The sequence below is a fragment of the Bombus vosnesenskii genome, unplaced genomic scaffold (assembly GCF_011952255.1).
Source record: "Bombus vosnesenskii isolate JDL3184/JDL3185 unplaced genomic scaffold, Bvos_JDL3184-5_v1.1 scf7180000013349, whole genome shotgun sequence".
NCBI lineage: Eukaryota > Metazoa > Arthropoda > Insecta > Hymenoptera > Apidae > Bombus > Bombus vosnesenskii.
In genome coordinates, this window is record NW_022882985.1 from 161,956 (window position 1) to 178,725 (window position 16,770).

The window sequence follows — 16,770 nt, forward strand, 5'->3', positions numbered from 1 at the left end:
GAATCAATTACAAATTTTCGAATTAATCTGTTACTCCAATCCAACGCAGATATTTGTTAATACTATATTATCTTTTATACCTTTTACTTTCTTACGAGATTGAAAATTTTTTAGACGAGATAAAATATTTTAAATCGTATATCGTCGTAGATAGTCATTGTGGCGAAGCAGCTGAAAGAGAAGTACGTAACGACTCTAGAAAAATCGAAACGGTCGGCCATATTGGATATCGACCTTTGTTTGCGCCAACTTCAGACGATAGTTGCATTTCTCTACTTTTTCGTGAGATTGTCGCTTCACGTCCACTGTGTGTCTCGTTCTCGATCGAAACGAAAACAATTACTCGTTTTCTCGCGGAAAATTCATTGTCGAGTGTGAACGGCGAAGAAAAAGCAGGAGCCACGTTTCGGTAAGTTATTCGATCTCGTGTATTTTCTCGAAATAATTCGACCGTTTATCACCACGAAAACTACGTCGTCGAGGGCAGCCGTTTCAACGTCGTGGAACAGGTTTCGTTCAAAAATTTCCAGAATAACACGTTGCAACGTATTAATTCGTACGTGATATTTGGCGATTTCATAATTTTGAGATTCATACGTCTTTCAGGTGCTGTGACAACGCATTTGTAGATACTATGAGCAATAATTGTATCGTAAACGTTTGCACAGCTATTACAGTCCTAGACGAAAAAGACTACTCGTGTCATTTAATGCCGATAATGCCCGTATCGTGGTTTAGTGTTGCTAGATAAAAGATAAGCGAGCGACGGTCTGAATCATTGTCACGAAAAATAGTATTTGCATGGAAATTTTGTGGAAACGTGTGTCGCGACTACATGAAAACATCTAGTCGCATCCCTAGCAACCACCATAACGAGTCTTTTCCCCCATTTTCCACCCTTCCGAGAGAATTTGCTCCGCAATAAAAAGCTGATTTTAAATGCCGATGTTGCATTTTTCGAATTACGCTCACGTTAGCTTCCTGGATTTATACTGCATCAGTGAAACTGTAGCACCTTGGCCGATTTATCTGGTTCTCACGGTATTGCGCGAATTGTTATTTTGTTATCATTTATAACACGAGTTTATGAAAATTATTCATGCTATTTTTTTCAATCCATACGGTATTGTTAAAGTTAATGGGATAATTTAAGGCATGGTGATTCTATAGGTTCTAATATATCTAATTAATACACTCAGTTAGAATATCTATATATACATCCAAATCTTAAACCTAATTCTAACTGTATTACAGTTTGAAAGTATTTGAATACTCATAGATGCCTTTTATGAATATATGCATGTTATATGAAACATTAAAAAATTTTATTAGCACTGTAATGAGGTACAAGTATTATGATTACATTGGTAAAATCTGAAACAAACTGGAAAATATATATCAAAATTGCAAAATATTAAGTACAAATATATAGTTTTCGCAGATCATAAAAGTATTTAAACAGCCAATTATTTGTTATATTGATAAGCCTCAATATTCAATAGAGTCATATTTAACATTTATTATATATTTAAGATGGCTATGAATACTCTATATTAATTTTGTATTAAATGTATATGTGCGATAAACATCTCGTTCCTGTAGTTTTTAGTAGTTTCAATATATATTTTCAGAATGGTTTAAAATGTGACTAATAAATATATTTATGATAGTCATGTCTAGTTATAATGAAATTTCTAGTTATGATGAAAAATGTTTTACGTAGCATATATGATATGGACATAAAAGATTTCTATGGTAACTGTTGAAATATTTTCATGAGTCGTTGTGTAATAATATAATAATAGATACTACAGTACATTTACAATTTTTAAATCAAATACAGTAGTAGTTCTATTTATATTGAGATCTTATATCCTAATAGGTTTCAGTAATGTCAGAAAGATAATAACAGCTCAGCAATAATTTTAAAAGCTACTTTCGAATACATGTTCTATCCTTATACAGTTATAAGTTCTTCAAAGTATCTTATATTGCATTAAGGTGTTTTGATTATTATATTTGCATGCATGTAAACATGAAGTTGTATTTGTCACGCTATTTTAAGCACAGGACAGACACCTCTGTTTCTATATTATGCCTTTGTATACTCTACAACATCATGCATTCTGTTTTCTTACATCTGTATTCTAATATTGTTGTGTATTTATATTATACAATTTATCACAAATTACATCTACACAAAAGTCAATAAATACACCTTATTATTATCGACTGCAGGATGCAACAAGTGATTTGTGATTAGTTTACAATCATTAGAATTTTTTATGAAGTTGGGTTATTTTTTATCTTTTTTCTTCTTCTTAATACATTCATCCTTATACAATAAAGAACTTCTAGTCATATCGAAGTTAAATTAAAACAAAAACGCAAAAGATATTTCAGAGTCAAGAAGGAGATCATCAGGCACGCGTTATCAGATTTTCACTTTCGAATTCTCTGTCTGCGTGTCCAATCTTCTTCGACAATATAAAGCGTTGCCTGGAAAGGCAACTGGCTTAATTATCTGTATGTATCTGCATACATCTGAAAGCAGTGTTTCAATAATTAATCGCAACTGACACTATCAATGGGGACGACGATTTCGCAACGGCCAATAGCGTTTCCTTATAAACACAACTGTATTTTCCAATCTCCCAAACAGTACACCTAACCGCTTCTGCATTAAGTTTGACTCTGTTGAAGAAGGAAAAGGAGAACAAAGCCTACCATCCTCTTTCAATCTCTGTATGGAACGATTACATCACATCATTAACTATTAAGAAGGACCTTATTGACGAAGAACGTAATTGAAATGCGATAGAAGATATTAAAGGTGCGGGGGTCCATAGAGATATACGCAACTAAAATTAAACAGCGCTCTCTGAGGTTGTCCTAGACCCTTCTATTGGCACTTAACCGACATTTTCTAGCAGCGACCTAGCGCAACACGTGTTGCGTATGCATTGTCTTCCCAAAAGCAGACGCCAAGCTAGAAGAGGAAGGCTCGACTGATCCTTCGAATAAGGAGGAACGAAATGGCACATTTAATGGACCCGATTACGTAATATCGCGCAACTGTGTGCACCACTATCGAAGCTGCCAGTAATGTCTCGGTATATTTATATAGTATCTGAAGATAAATCGATGAATTAGAAATAGCCGGTGCATGGTACACTCGTCCGAATGTAAAGTATCAGCTGGTAAGGGATCAAGAAGAAATGGGATTTCTCTTACTGAGTTTCTTTTTTAAACGCCAGGTGACGCACACTGATTATTTTGAAATGTACATAGTAGATGAGAAAGTAGATTGAAATAAGCGTGATACATTGTTAGCAAACGTTTCAGTCACACGGAGGCTGCGGAATTGTTTGCTCGACGCCACGGGAGACAAAGGAAACGGCCGGAATGGTATTTTAAACGGACAAGGATGGTCGAGATCGTCCTTCTGCCGGTAACCGACACAGGCAACAGCCTCTCGAGATCCTTTTTCCTCGATACGTTGCTCACACTGCCCGAATATGTATAACTGACGTCACACCTTCTCGGGAGAGCGCAAAAGGACACCCACCGTTGCTCTCCCTCTTTCCTACGTCTTCGTTATTTACCATAAAAATCGTAGCGAGATCGTTTCCTTATCCCCCAATCGATTCTTTAATCTCTCAATCGATATCGTTTAGTTATAGATGAAATTAAAAGTCCATGATAATTTCAATGAACATAACTTCGGTTTACTTAATTCAACGTGTGTGTTCTGTACTTTAAATGGTGGAAGGTATCAATGACATGAAGGAAGATATAGAATAATAATTTGAAATGAAATATTCCAAAATCAACTTTAATCGAATCTAAATTGGTCATCTATTATGTATCACCAATAGCAATACCAAATATTTCATTTATATCGATTATACATTCAGATTATATTTCATTTGACACCTCGTGGAGATTATCGATTCCAGAGATCAATTTTACGCCGCTTTTTCCAATTGATCGTTTAGTTATGCTCTTCTATGACTAATTTGCCGAGTAAATCTATTGCTACCCACATCGTGCTACATTTTTCTCGGAAATGCTTGCGATTACCAGGAACTTTTATTCATGTAAAATTCCACAAGTTTTTAAAATGATTCTTCATGAGAGATGATAGAAGAGGGGGAGTATTCTGCAGTGACCTTGAACTTCTGTTAAATTTCAAACAATCTGTAACTTCTAATTTCCAACCGATAAAAAAATAAATTATCGGCTACCTAAGGATAGCTTTCACTCATAAAATCTACCACGTCATTCTTCAAATATCTATTTGATATTCTCCACGATGAATTTCTATTTTTTAATTGGCGATTGATGGAGCACGGTTTTTATGCGTTTGTGTATCTTCTTTTTTTTTTTCTAAGAAATCTGTCACTTTAAAGAAACATGTCATTTAAATCCTGACGAGACTTTGTAAAACGAGCTGGAGTCTAGCAAACGGAAGTGTCACGCTGACGATACGTGTGCACTCGCGCATAATTGCCACGCGCGTTTTCTGCGGGGGCACGTTTTCAGGCAAATATTGCGCGTCAATCGGTGCTACACGATCGATAATTTTTCCTCTACCGAACCGGAAATATAAAGCGTCACATTAACAAAAAAACTTCCTTTCTATTCATCGTATTTTACTCGTTGAACTCTGATCTTCCCTTTACGTTGTTTACCAATCTGAGATTTTCAAGGCGTATCGTAGATGAAGAAGAAATTATAAATTAAGAATCCTAGATTCGTAAAATTTATTGTATCTTCCTGAATAGCTAAATATGACAAAGGTCGAACAATATGATGTAAACAAGGATAGTACAAGCGCAGAAAATGTAAATACGTGAAAGTTCGAAGAAGGTGTGAAAAATGGTATCTGAGACGAGGGAGTGATTTACAACCAACATTAGAGCAACGAAACCGCCTTGTAGCCGATCTTTCCATTCTTGGAGTAGTGCCCGGATCATTTCTCGACTACGACGATTATGTTTGGACGAATGTCAAGACCAAAACTGGTACGTGGCGTTTATTAACGATCAACGGATGCCTAGGCATTTCATTTCTTCATAGCAAACCGATTACTAACTGCAACAACTCGATCGAGTGTCTTCCAGATTACACGAAGAAATAAATTACAAGAAGAAAATCATTGGAGAGAATTATGCAAATTTCGACGGTACCATCTTCCAATTGTCAAGAAGAATTTAAAGCAGATGAATCAGCTAGATATACTTCGGAATAGTTTTTAGTCAAACTTAAGGTTCATTTTGGAAGAATATTGTCTAGGGACTGTACAGTTCTCGGAACAAGATTGTCCACAGGGCGGCCGTCGATTGATAAGGCCGACAGCCTTCCCGGCCGCGTTACGAACACAATAGGCATCCGAAACATTCGGAATTGCATGTTACGTAAGGCGATCGAGTCCAGTTCTCGAGGCGCCGGTGAATTTTAAATATCGAAGACCCGTTTCCAGCCGCGTTCCTCGCGCCGCTAAATCGCCAGCTCCTTTTGGCTGATCTACTTTTCCAATTACACGACCACGCTTACATGGTACTTCAACGTAGACGATCGATGAAACCGGAAAATTCCAGCAACGGCATTGTTTTTCTCGGAAGAAGCCACTGACCCGGTATTCTTGCCTTGCATGGAGAATTTTTTCTGTGATTATAGAGTCCGAAGAGACTTCAGAAACTCTTCGAAAAGTCGAAGAAGTCAACTACTACTTTGATTCTTTACGATTAGTGGAGATTGAAAGGCGTGTTGGAAAAATATCAAGCAAACCGGATTAAGATTTCAGATTATTAATGGATAGAGAATGGAATTATCATGTAAGGACAACGTATGAAGTGGAAGGGTGTTCTTCTCGCGGTAAGCTATTGGAACGACGCCCACGACGACCCACGTTGCGATGACTGTTCGCGTGGTTTTACCTGCGACGCTGGTTTTGCGTGTAGGCAGGCCAAAATCACTACCGAAACTGGCGTGAGTCATGGATTTCGCGATCCTCCCGTGATCACTGCAGATTTATTATAAGCTACAGGATGCTTCCTAATTCGTGGACTGGCAAGACTCTCTTCTCACCCGCTGCGTTCGCCAATATTAATAATCGAAGCCGACGATTTCCTCGCATCGGCGAAATTTGTATATTTCTCGCGCGTAAACCTTTCGACGATATTTGTCTAATTTTTATATAGAACGTCGAAGATTTACGAGGATGAAAAGATAGGAAACGACCTGTATAGCATTGCCTCGGACTAACGTCCTCGACCTGATCGCGGAGGTGGCGTCGACGATCGCGTATGGACATGAAACGCGGTCCACCTGGCGCGCAGAGAGAATTCCTGCTCACCTACTAACACACTCCAACGATTTCACGCGAGAACCTCCAGCTAGAATCACCAGCCACGATCAGGAATCGATTAGAATCGAGAATCTCCAACATAGCACATTGATTCGGAAAAAACTAGTTTCTGAAGTCATACACCTTTAACGAACGGTTTCTCTCGCGTAGTTCTTTAAACTGATTATCTAGAAACGTAAGATGGTCCGTTTCCAAACTTGGTCCTCGCAGAAATCCGTTTGCAGAATAAAACGTTTTCACTCGAGCATCTCTATATATCATCTTTTGGATGTTGAGATCAATGGATTGTTTTGGTGTACGTGATTCAATGCATTCTATAGCCCTGTTGGCTGATCAAAGTAATGGAACGAGCAGAATGCAAGCAGGCTGCTTTTTCTTGCCCACCAGGTGGAGGGAGGGACGTAGAAGAGCCGTGAAGCGGGATAACGTAATGACCTCCACCTCCGTGTTTCCAACTATTTTCGATACACGTCTCGGCTAACTTTAGCGTTTTCGTTAGTCCAGTCTTTGACTTTGAGCCCTCAGTTTTCCACCGGGCACTGTCTCACGCGCTCCATTCTCATTTCCTGTGTTGAACTCTTGTGTACCAATTTAATCACTTCCGCTATTGTCACCGCAGCTCTATTTAAAATTCAAAGTCGATCGCTATCGAGGATGATCGGTCCACGTGAAACGAGTCTCAGTATGGTTCAGTAGTGATGAAAGATGTGCGACGCGAAGGAAGAAGCATGTGTGTAAGTTAAAGTTCTGAGCTGATGCAGGCTTACGCTTCACGAGTTCATTTTTTAAACATAACGATCATCCTTTTGAGATAGGAGAGAGACATGTAACTAACTGGGTGGATAGGCGAATTTTGTTTTCCATGACGCAAAAGGAGCCATTTATATAAGGCTGGCCGACTATTTCGAAGATGGCACGCAAAATTAACTTGGTGGAATATATTCGCGCGTTCACTGGAATACTACATAGTACGTGGGAACTATTTTAGAAGTCCGCCGCGTATTTTTTGCCGGCGCTCAGCCTGTCGCCATTCAATGGTGTGCATTCCAACGATTCCTCGACCGATCTCGATTTTACCTAGCTGTACAATTTCGTCGACTTTCTATTTTTCCTCATTGCGTCGATCCTTGGGAAATCGAGCCACGAGATAAAATAGAACATCAAAGAAATAGTCGAGTCCCCTGTTGCCCCGGAGATCCGTCACTTTTGCCGGCTTTTAATCGGACCACGAATTAACTCGAGCGCTCTTTTCACTGTACAAAGCAGGTCGTGTTGATTGAACGCTTTTGAGACGCCTTCATGGGCAACAGGTGGTCGGAAGTTCCTTTGAAGAGAGTACCACTGGAAATCATTTCCAACGTCAAATCCACGAGGACCGTTTATGCAACTAATCTACCAATTATAATTCAGTTATCATCTAATAGATAACAGCATAAAACACTTTGAAGTTAATCTCTTTAACCTGCAGGAATCTCTAATCCTGTGAAGGTTTTGTTTTATGAATGATCCTCAGAAAGTCCTTAGGTTTATTGTGTGCTCTTACAAATTACGGAGAAAGTGGGCTTTTCCTCGTGAACCATGTCATCCACAAGCTGCGTTGGTAGAAGGCTTCCTCTACCTATTCTCATTCATCAACGTGGGTTATAACCAATGAGCATTCTGCACTGCAGACAAGCGGTAAACAGTGAAATCTCAGCTAGACAACCATCAAATCACATTCGCCAACACGAAAAGAGTCTCAGGTCGTACTCGCTCGTAGTTCTGAATTGTATCAAATATTAAAGTGGGCGTAGTTGTTGGAAATATATATGTCGGGGATGAAAGGACACCGGAGCCTTCCCTCTGGGACTTCGGGAAAATCCGTAAAATTGTAATTAAAGTTTACAGTCGTAATTAAACAATCTGCGTCATCCTATCCAATTGTACTTGTTTGCGATTTGTGATAATAAACTTGGGCAGAACGTAGCCGCGGTCAACGGGGCGGGCGCTTCGCCTAACAAAGGTGTGGAGTTATAGTATGACTCTCGTTAAAAGAAATACCAATAGAGGTACTTGACAGTAAAACATTTCAACGGTTCCTTCGGACAATGAATACCTGATGTTGAGGCACGTATACAGCACAAATCCAATTAGCCCGAGGACCCGCTATAAAACCTGGGCTTTTCCGGCAATTGAGATTTTCCAAACGGACAGACAGTCTTTGACCAATTGACAACGACGTCAATTTCCCTTACTTTCGGTACGAGGGCTATACCCGACGAATCCGATGATCTCGTGTCCTTAAACACACCCCATCATAGTTTTCCTCTGTGGCATCATTGGGACTTCGTTCTTGGGATCCCATCGACGAAGGAATCAGCGCCTGACGATTGGTGACTTTGAGTTAGAGCAAGTACATCTTTCATCCCGTTGACCGTGGATTCGTCATCGAACCTAAGACCAACGTCACTGATGTCGCAAGTGCCCAACCACCGCTGTTGATTCGCTGCTTGTCGAATCGGTTGTGTCCATACTCGTAGCATCGGGCCGTATCTTCGTTCACCCACAACCCTGTTTCTGACTCCTCTCCGACATATACAAGGTGATTGGTAACTGGTGGTACAAGCGGAAAAGGGGTGATTCTAGGCGAAAAAAGAAGTCGAAAATATAGAATAACAATTTTTCGTTCGAGGCTTTGTTTTTGAGAAAATCGACTTTGAATTTTCGGTCGGTACGCGTGCACTTTATCGCGTCTCGTTATAACGGATCTCACTGTAGATCGTTGTCTCGATGGAAAAATTTAAAAAAAAGAGAAGAAAGTTTTTATTCTATATTTTTGATTTCTTTTTTCGCGTAGAATCACCCCCTTTCCGCTTGTACCACCAGTTACCGACCACCCTGTATATTATAACCTTAAAATAAGCGTTACACTCGAAACAATATTTCGTTGAATTTGTTAACATCATAGAAAACTATCTTAAACGTGGAAGTATATAGGTCTTCTTTCTTCGTTAGAATTTATACTAGCCAGATTATCGTAATCTTTGGAAGGTTTAAAAACCTCTGTCGTACGTTATACTATCGAGCATTCTTTCCTATGTAGTTTTTGCCTTTTTTAAAGATGGCCCTTTCGTTCAAAGCAACTAGACTGTTGGAGAGTCGTATCTATACGAAAGCTGTATCTCTCCCTTCTGATTCGTTCGTGTCTCGTTACATGGTTGCCAATTGGTCTGCTAATTACTATAACCGTCTCTCTGCATTGCTTGACAGGTGGTTGCCTAAATCCTAACACCCAAGTGCGAACACTGTGAACGATGGTTGATTATTACAAGATACTAGAAGTGCAGCGAACCGCCACGAGCGGGGACATCAAAAAGGCGTAAGTAATCACTCGGTAAAAGCAGAGCAGCCCGTTATCAACGGAGAAGAATGTACAAGAATACTCGAATGTTTAACTTGCATTTGATGATATTCTATTATAAGATTGAATTAGTATTGGAAAAAAGTTATAAAGAAAAAGCCAAGTTCAACGAGGATATGTGTTACAAATATATATACATATGTGTATATATGTTCCAATGAATTACCTTATCATAAATAAGTGTGATTACTTGTTTGTCATTGGTGCTATTTTATTAGACGAATGGTAAATGCGATAGGTGGGGAAAGACTGAATGAATGGCTTTTTATTTCAACTCCGTTGAGGCAGCTGGCTCTGATCCAGAAGTCGATCAGTATTCTCGGTTAGAGGGAGTCAAGAGACTTCTTAAGTTCTACTATAAAGAAGCATCGCTGGTCGGTTGATTAAACAAAGCATTGCCTTACAGATATAGAAAATTGGCATTGAGATGGCATCCAGACAAAAACCCTGATAACCTGGAAGAAGCGAATAAGAGATTCAAAGAAATATCCGAAGCATACGAAGTCTTAATTGACGGTAAGCTTCAGCCGTTTCTCGTCGTCCTATTGTCGACTCCGAAGCGGATCTTATTATTGAAATTACCCTTTTCCAAAGAATCGATCATCTTCAACCTAAAGGATTTTTCTAAATCTTTTTATCTAAATGATAATAGTTTTAATTATGACTCTGTCTCTCTCTACGGCTTCGATTAATCGACGCTAGAGCTAGCTTTAGTAACGAAAACAGTGCGTCGCAATGTCAACGGGAGACGAACAACAACAACTCCTGCTTGTCAGCAAAGCCGAATTTCGCATGAGCCTTCTCTTTCGAGCGGTCTCCAAGTAGTACAACTTATTCTGGGAGCCAGCAGTTCAATCTAGAACGAATCGATTCTCCTTTATGAATGACTGTTTCATAACCAGCACTTGATACCAGCAAAGAGGAGGAGCTGCGAGAATTAATCGTCATCCAACAATAATACTAGAATCTTAATCAATTGGACAATTGATATTCTGACAGTAATTTATTCTAGAATATTGCACGAGAAATAGGGTTGTGAATGAGTACTCGCAGTTCCGAAACTTTGATTCTTGAGTTTCCTTATAAGTTCCATCTCGTTTTTATGTTTTTTAAGTTTGAAGTTTAACTTTTTGTTAACTTTCTGCTGTATTTAGTAAAAAGAGCGATCGTAACGTTACGTTGTTGAAACTCGAGAATCGAGTCAGGCTTGAACAGAGAGAGCAACTCTTTAGCCGAAGCATCGCTGCGACAACTGACAGACTCTGTCGTGTCGACATACGTGGGAGGAAGTAAAAGAGAAATTCAATCAGAAATGTTTGTTTCCGGTCAATCTCTCGTGACCGTGCTCGATGTCCAGATGCGAAGAGACGAACCTACGACCAACGATTGTATCAGAAGGCATCCTCGAGGCCAGGCCGTGGATTCACCTACCGGAGTTTCTTTGACTCCCCTTTCCAGCGATATTTCGGTACCACTTAAGAGAAAAAAGACTTTGAGAGTGACCAAACATTTTCCTTCGTTTTCTTTAAGTTTTATTTTATTTTTATTGTTTATTTTGAATTTGATTTTGTCTTTCTTTCTCTTTCACTTTTTTTTTATTTTTATTGTTTATTTTGAATTTGATTTTGTCTTTCACTTTTTTTTTTATTTTTTTGGATTTTATTTTTTTATTTTGATGGAACAAGACTAAGAACAGAAATATTATTTAAGGCATAGCAAATGTTTTATTGGCGAAAAATTCAGCATATGTCAGGTACCCTAATCCCTCATTCGCCTTAAAAGAGTCATTCCTTACTCGAACTCGTAGAACTCAGGAATCTCTAATAGGGTTTCGTGACCAGTTTCTCTACGAGTTCTTGTGGAAAACTCGAAAGATACTTTTTTCTCTTTGTATGAGTCGCCGTAAATGCAGATAATATTTCCTGTAATCTTACCGCATTTCTAACAATTCTGCCATTGCTCGAATGATTGTAAACACAAGAACGATCAAGTTGTTACCAATAATTTCCTCCTAAGAAAGGCAGATCTTCGAAGAACTAAGTCGTTCCATCGTATTTATATTAAGAAACAGTCTTTAATATTGGAATTATTTGATCTCTTAAAGTTTTCACAAATTCTTCGAAGGCTGTTTACGTTCATTTCATTCGTCCACGATTCCTACGATCGTTTCCTCTTTAATGATTTTGTTCTTGCGGTGGGCGACCTCAGACTGATATTACAAATCATTCAGCGTATTCTACTAACCTGACAAGCCTTGCAGTACTTGCTTCTTGGAATTTGGAGCAAATAAAATCAGCAATCTGCCTTCAACTTTTATTTTACAATTAGCAATAATCGCTTATTGTTTTATATACTTTTCAGAAAAGAAAAGAAGGGTCTATGATCAATATGGAAAGGAAGGACTTCAAATGCCCGGTGGTAAGAGGCGACACAAGGATGACTTTGATCCACACTTCACTGGTACCTTCATGTTTAGAGACCCTGAGGAAGTATTTAAAGAATTCTTTGGTGGTACTTCTTTCGAGAACCTGTTCTCTGGTAAGTACACCCATCCTGCTAGTCTTTGATCGGTGAATCTGTGTAGTATCAACTACATGTACCCTGAGACACATAGAATGAAATATTTAAGCACGCAAATAAGTATGCATTTACCTTATCCACCGAATGATAAAAACGCGTTCAAGTAATTAACCGAATAATAGATGTTTAAATAGTAGTAAGAACCATGTGATTAACTGGTGTTTTAATTGTCCCAAAGACCTTGCTGAAATCGGTGTGCGCCTCGGACCCAACAGGCATAGTCATCCAAGCAGTAACAGCATTAGCACGTCATTCTTTGGCCCGTTAGGAGTTTCTCACTTTGGTTTCTCACCATTCAACAACTTGTTTGAAGGTTCGTCAGGAAACTTCACCTCGTTCAATGCGTTTACGACTTTCGGTGGAGCCAGCGGTGGAGGTGCTGTGAAACGGACAAGTACTTCAACTCGATTTATCAACGGCAAAAAGATCACCACCAAAAAGTAAGAACAATAATACATCGTACAAAAGAGTTCTTTAAAGAATTTATCATAGATATTAAATCGTATGTAGGTGATGCCCATAAGACATGAGACGTCACTTATATTTGTAAAACAACCTGATATCTTCGATAAAATTTTGGTGTATTACCTGCAAGATGTGCAGAAACGATAATGATTTTTATCTGTGATTGTTACAGGGTTTTCGAAAATGGAAAGGAAACAATAATGTCGTACGAGAATGATGTGCTAAAGTCGAAGACGGTGAACGGCGTGCCACAATCAATAACGTATAGTTAAATCAGTTCTCTATCAAGAATGTTCGCTCGATCTCCGCTCGGCAATTGAGAAATTCCTGTCCTCGTGTCACGTTTGCGAGTAATATTTCTGCGCTCTACCGAGATGTTATGTTCCTGCTACCTATCTACCTGATATGAATATAAGAAAATAAAAGAAAAAAGAGCATAATCGTCACCGCGGCTAATTTAACAATTCAAAATGTTCTTGTGTCTCTTATTTAAATCGTCTCTTCATCAATTTACTTCTTCGTTTTATTGTTGAAATATTCTGTTAGAAAATATTGTTTAAATGTAATAGTGCCGCTGGTCGACGTACTTCTCCACACATTATACAACAAGAGAACGATAAAATACATATACATATATGATATATATAATATATATATAATATATAAAATATATAATATATATATAATATATATAATATATAATATATATTTATCACTTTAAAAAAGAAAAAGAGAGCAGTGAGATTTTGAGAAACAGCGATTACTCGACGAAATTCGATGACAGTGATTGGATCTCTAAGCTCGAGCGATCGAGTCCGTTTAAAACAAAGAAAGCAGGAAAACTTGCTTAATTTGGAAAAACTAACACATAAACAAAACACAGCCGCGACAAATTTGAGCTTTTGTTCCCGTCACCTTCTCTGTTTTACCAGGTTCGACGAGTCATCGACTAGTCGCCAGCTAATCGACAGTGCCAGCGATATCTCGATGGCTGGCCAGAACTCGAGAACAGTCCATGGTGACCATCAGAAGGCTAGCAGAATAAAGACGCACCATCATCCACTTCTCACTAAGAAGCACGATAAGAGTAAGAGAAAGTAGAGGCAACACTTTTGCAGCCTTCTCTCATTCGTTTTTTGTCCGTATCTTTTTCATTTTAGTCTCTTCGTTTTATTCTTTTTTTTCGAATTAAACGCATACATACATAAACATACATTATATACGTACGTACGTGTATCATTTACGAAACTGATGTAAATTATATCATTTCTCGCAACGTCGCTTTTGCTATTGTCTAAATAATCGGGATTAAAAAAATGAAGAAAAACTCTTCGTGAATTAGCATTGACTGGTCACAAATGTTCGATTTGATCAATAAATAAAAAAAAAAAAAATTCGCTGCAAAATTCATTGTAAGATTTTGCACCGAAAGTGGCATGTTTAATTGATTCTCGTTCGCTGTTGAGAGAGAGAGAGAGAGAGAGAGAGAGAGTGAGAGAGAGAGAGAGAAAAGAAGGCCCTTCTTTCTGCAAAGGAACAGAGGGATGTTGTTACTACAGAACATTCTGTTGCGTGTTATAGATAGCGCGTCGTTTCCGTTTAAAGTCTGGCGTGTTATGTTTAATACGGTAAGTTTCGCTTATCCTAGATTCCTTAGACAATTAATTTACTACGTCGTAAGTTATATAATTGCTAGATTTTTATTTGTAAGTAAGCTGCACGAATTTCGAGCGTGCATTCACACAGGAACTTCGACTGAGTTTAATCGAATTTAAATTGTTAAAACATACACGTACACACGAGGCTGAATTTCATCACGCGTATATTCGTTTAGGACATCACGATGGACTTGCAGCCGTAACAATTGTTCTTACAGGATAAAATTGTATTACGAGAAATTTTGCTACAATGGATCTTTTCCTTCGTTTGTTTTCTACTCGCGGTGAAGCATTCATGATGAAAGAAATGTGTTCCTTTTTTTTCTTTGTAATCGATTCGTGAGAAAAGAATTGAAACATATACAGGACTATGCTTTTCTGTGGCAGAAATATTTCTTCACAAGCAATTTATGTGTCGTAATTCTATTTGTTTACGTTAGTTAATTTCATATGTATCTGTATATAATAAGGACAAAAATGTTAAAACTAAACGTGGAGAAGAAAAAAAAATACATCATTAATGTATGGTAGTACATTTCATTACTCTCTATCGATATCCAACACTATGTCTCGTCTCTGATGTTCTCTCTTTTTGTTTGTAACAACATTTATCTCAAGGTGGGATACTAGTATAAAACGTCAAATTATAACAAAGTATTTACCACTTTATTTTGATCTTTTTTCTCAGCTTTACTGATATTTATAATATTCATACAGTGAAATTCACTTATAAATCGATATTTATATAAAGAAGATAGGCGAGAAATGTAAAAGTTATCCAAAACGAAGGGAGGACTACTTCTTTTTTTATATTTTCACCGTTATACGCTTCGATGTGGTATTAAAACTCGTGTATATGTATTCGAAAGATAAATATGTTAACAGTTGCATGTCGGTGAGTGAATATAGTACATGTATTGACTCCTCGCAAGTCAACAGCATCGACGTTGTAAATAGCTAATCAGTGATAGCAAAATAAATTCAGCTACCACAAGAATATTGATTCATCAATTCGATATATCAATTCCTTTTAGATAACATGATTTTTTACAACAATTCTTGTCCATACCCAGCATAGACAATTGAATTGTTTCCTCAAATATCAAAAAGATTAGTTGAAAATGTATTCTAACATTTTTGCAACTACCTTGGTATCAAAGACAATCAATACATTACACATTTATAAGTATGTAAAAAAGACAAAATTTGGTAAAAATGCTTAAATAAATGTTCAGTATTATAAATTACTTCCCAATAACGGATATTAGTTCTTCCACTTTCTGAATATATTGTTCTTTCGCAGCATCTTGACTCATGCCCTTCCTTTTGTCCCAAGCATCCCACTTGGCTTTGCCTCTGAAATCTAGCATGCCTGGCCTGGCTGGAAAAATTAAAATCTTCCTTGAAAAGAATAGTACTATCGATGTCACAGAATTCTCATTAGAATTCAACAAGTTTGAAATCACATAAAAATATCTCATCATTTATTCAGCTTTTAAATTTGGTTTCTGTAGGTCTATTAACATTCGCTGTGCAATTGAAATTGCAAATTAAGAAGACCACAGAACAAAAGTGTAGTTACATAATTTTAGTATTACAATAAATATTTACTTTAACTTGTTGCATCAAGTAACGTAATCATATAATTTTGGAGACCTATTCAAGATCCTTCCTAACACATTTATACAAATAGATCCAAAAATTTTCAGCCAAAGTATATTAAGTAATACTAAATGATCACAAGTTGTTTTACATACTTGTGTTGCAATCTCCAACTGTAGCTTGTTTGTAAAGTGAGTATAGTTCAAGCAGGTCAACATCTGAAGCTGGAGCGCGCAATTCCTTCACCTCCTCAGCAGCCTTGTTAAATCTCTGACAAAAAATATACAAGAATAAAAGAATAATTTTTATTTCTTTTTAATGAAATTGTGGAAAAATTCAAAGTATGTACAAGAATTCAAGCAACCAGTAAGCAATAATGACAAAATATTGTCTAATTACAATATTTTATGTTATTTATGTTATTACGTTAACGTAATTAAATATAAAATTAATTACTTCATCGAGAGACATTGTGCTTTAATGACAAAAAGGTCAAGACAAGATTTGAAACTTTAAGAATTTCACTGTCGTGTTGTGCCACTGTTTCGGATCTATAGAACGTTGGCCTGGAAATACAATCGATTAACATTCTCCCACTCCTGTACTTACTACGTACGATACGATCACGACCACCAATAAACTTTCATGCCATCAAGACCTTGATTAACAAATAATTATACCACCGCATGTTA

General features: G+C 37.5%; 2 protein-coding genes and 1 long non-coding RNA gene across 7 annotated transcripts; 1 reads left to right on the plus strand and 2 right to left on the minus strand.

Moving 5' to 3' along the window:
• The first annotated feature begins 234 nt into the window (after positions 1–234).
• On the plus strand, positions 235–15,473 carry LOC117236538 (dnaJ homolog subfamily B member 6). 5 transcript variants are annotated; one of them, XM_033499591.1, is made up of 8 exons: positions 235–409; positions 9,623–9,731; positions 10,180–10,289; positions 11,131–11,241; positions 12,135–12,311; positions 12,532–12,793; positions 12,991–13,080; positions 13,751–15,473. In XM_033499591.1, the coding sequence occupies exons 2-8, from the start codon at positions 9,667–9,669 to the stop codon at positions 13,917–13,919; spliced, it is 984 nt and encodes a 327-aa protein (XP_033355482.1). In that variant the 5' UTR covers positions 235–409; positions 9,623–9,666; the 3' UTR covers positions 13,920–15,473. The 5 variants fall into 5 exon arrangements, with proteins under 5 accessions (XP_033355482.1, XP_033355486.1, XP_033355485.1 ...); XM_033499593.1 differs by lacking the exon at positions 235–409 and adding an exon at positions 3,354–3,451; XM_033499592.1 differs by lacking the exon at positions 235–409 and adding an exon at positions 6,880–7,107.
• On the minus strand, positions 12,230–12,566 carry LOC117236542. The gene is made up of 2 exons (XR_004493871.1): positions 12,426–12,566; positions 12,230–12,349 (listed from the first exon to the last, which is right to left on the minus strand). It is a non-coding gene; the product is annotated as an uncharacterized LOC117236542 (long non-coding RNA).
• LOC117236539 (putative acyl-CoA-binding protein) lies at positions 15,121–16,678 on the minus strand. Its single transcript, XM_033499596.1, has 3 exons — positions 16,535–16,678; positions 16,234–16,348; positions 15,121–15,857 (listed from the first exon to the last, which is right to left on the minus strand). The coding sequence occupies exons 1-3, from the start codon at positions 16,547–16,549 to the stop codon at positions 15,721–15,723; spliced, it is 267 nt and encodes an 88-aa protein (XP_033355487.1). The 5' UTR covers positions 16,550–16,678; the 3' UTR covers positions 15,121–15,720.
• Positions 16,679–16,770: the final 92 nt, after the last annotated feature.

Excerpts from the sequence above, each read along its gene's own strand:
- LOC117236538 (XM_033499591.1), top strand. The coding sequence starts at position 9,667 with ATGGTTGATTATTACAAGATACTAGAAGTGCAGCGAACCGCCACGAGC. Across the intron at positions 9,732-10,179 it reads AGCGGGGACATCAAAAAGGC|ATATAGAAAATTGGCATTGA; the intron begins GTAAGTAATCAC and ends ATTGCCTTACAG. Across the intron at positions 12,794-12,990 it reads AAAAAGATCACCACCAAAAA|GGTTTTCGAAAATGGAAAGG; the intron begins GTAAGAACAATA and ends TGATTGTTACAG.
- LOC117236539 (XM_033499596.1), bottom strand. Across the intron at positions 15,858-16,233 it reads AGTTGGAGATTGCAACACAA|CCAGGCCAGGCATGCTAGAT; the intron begins GTATGTAAAACA and ends TAATTTTTCCAG.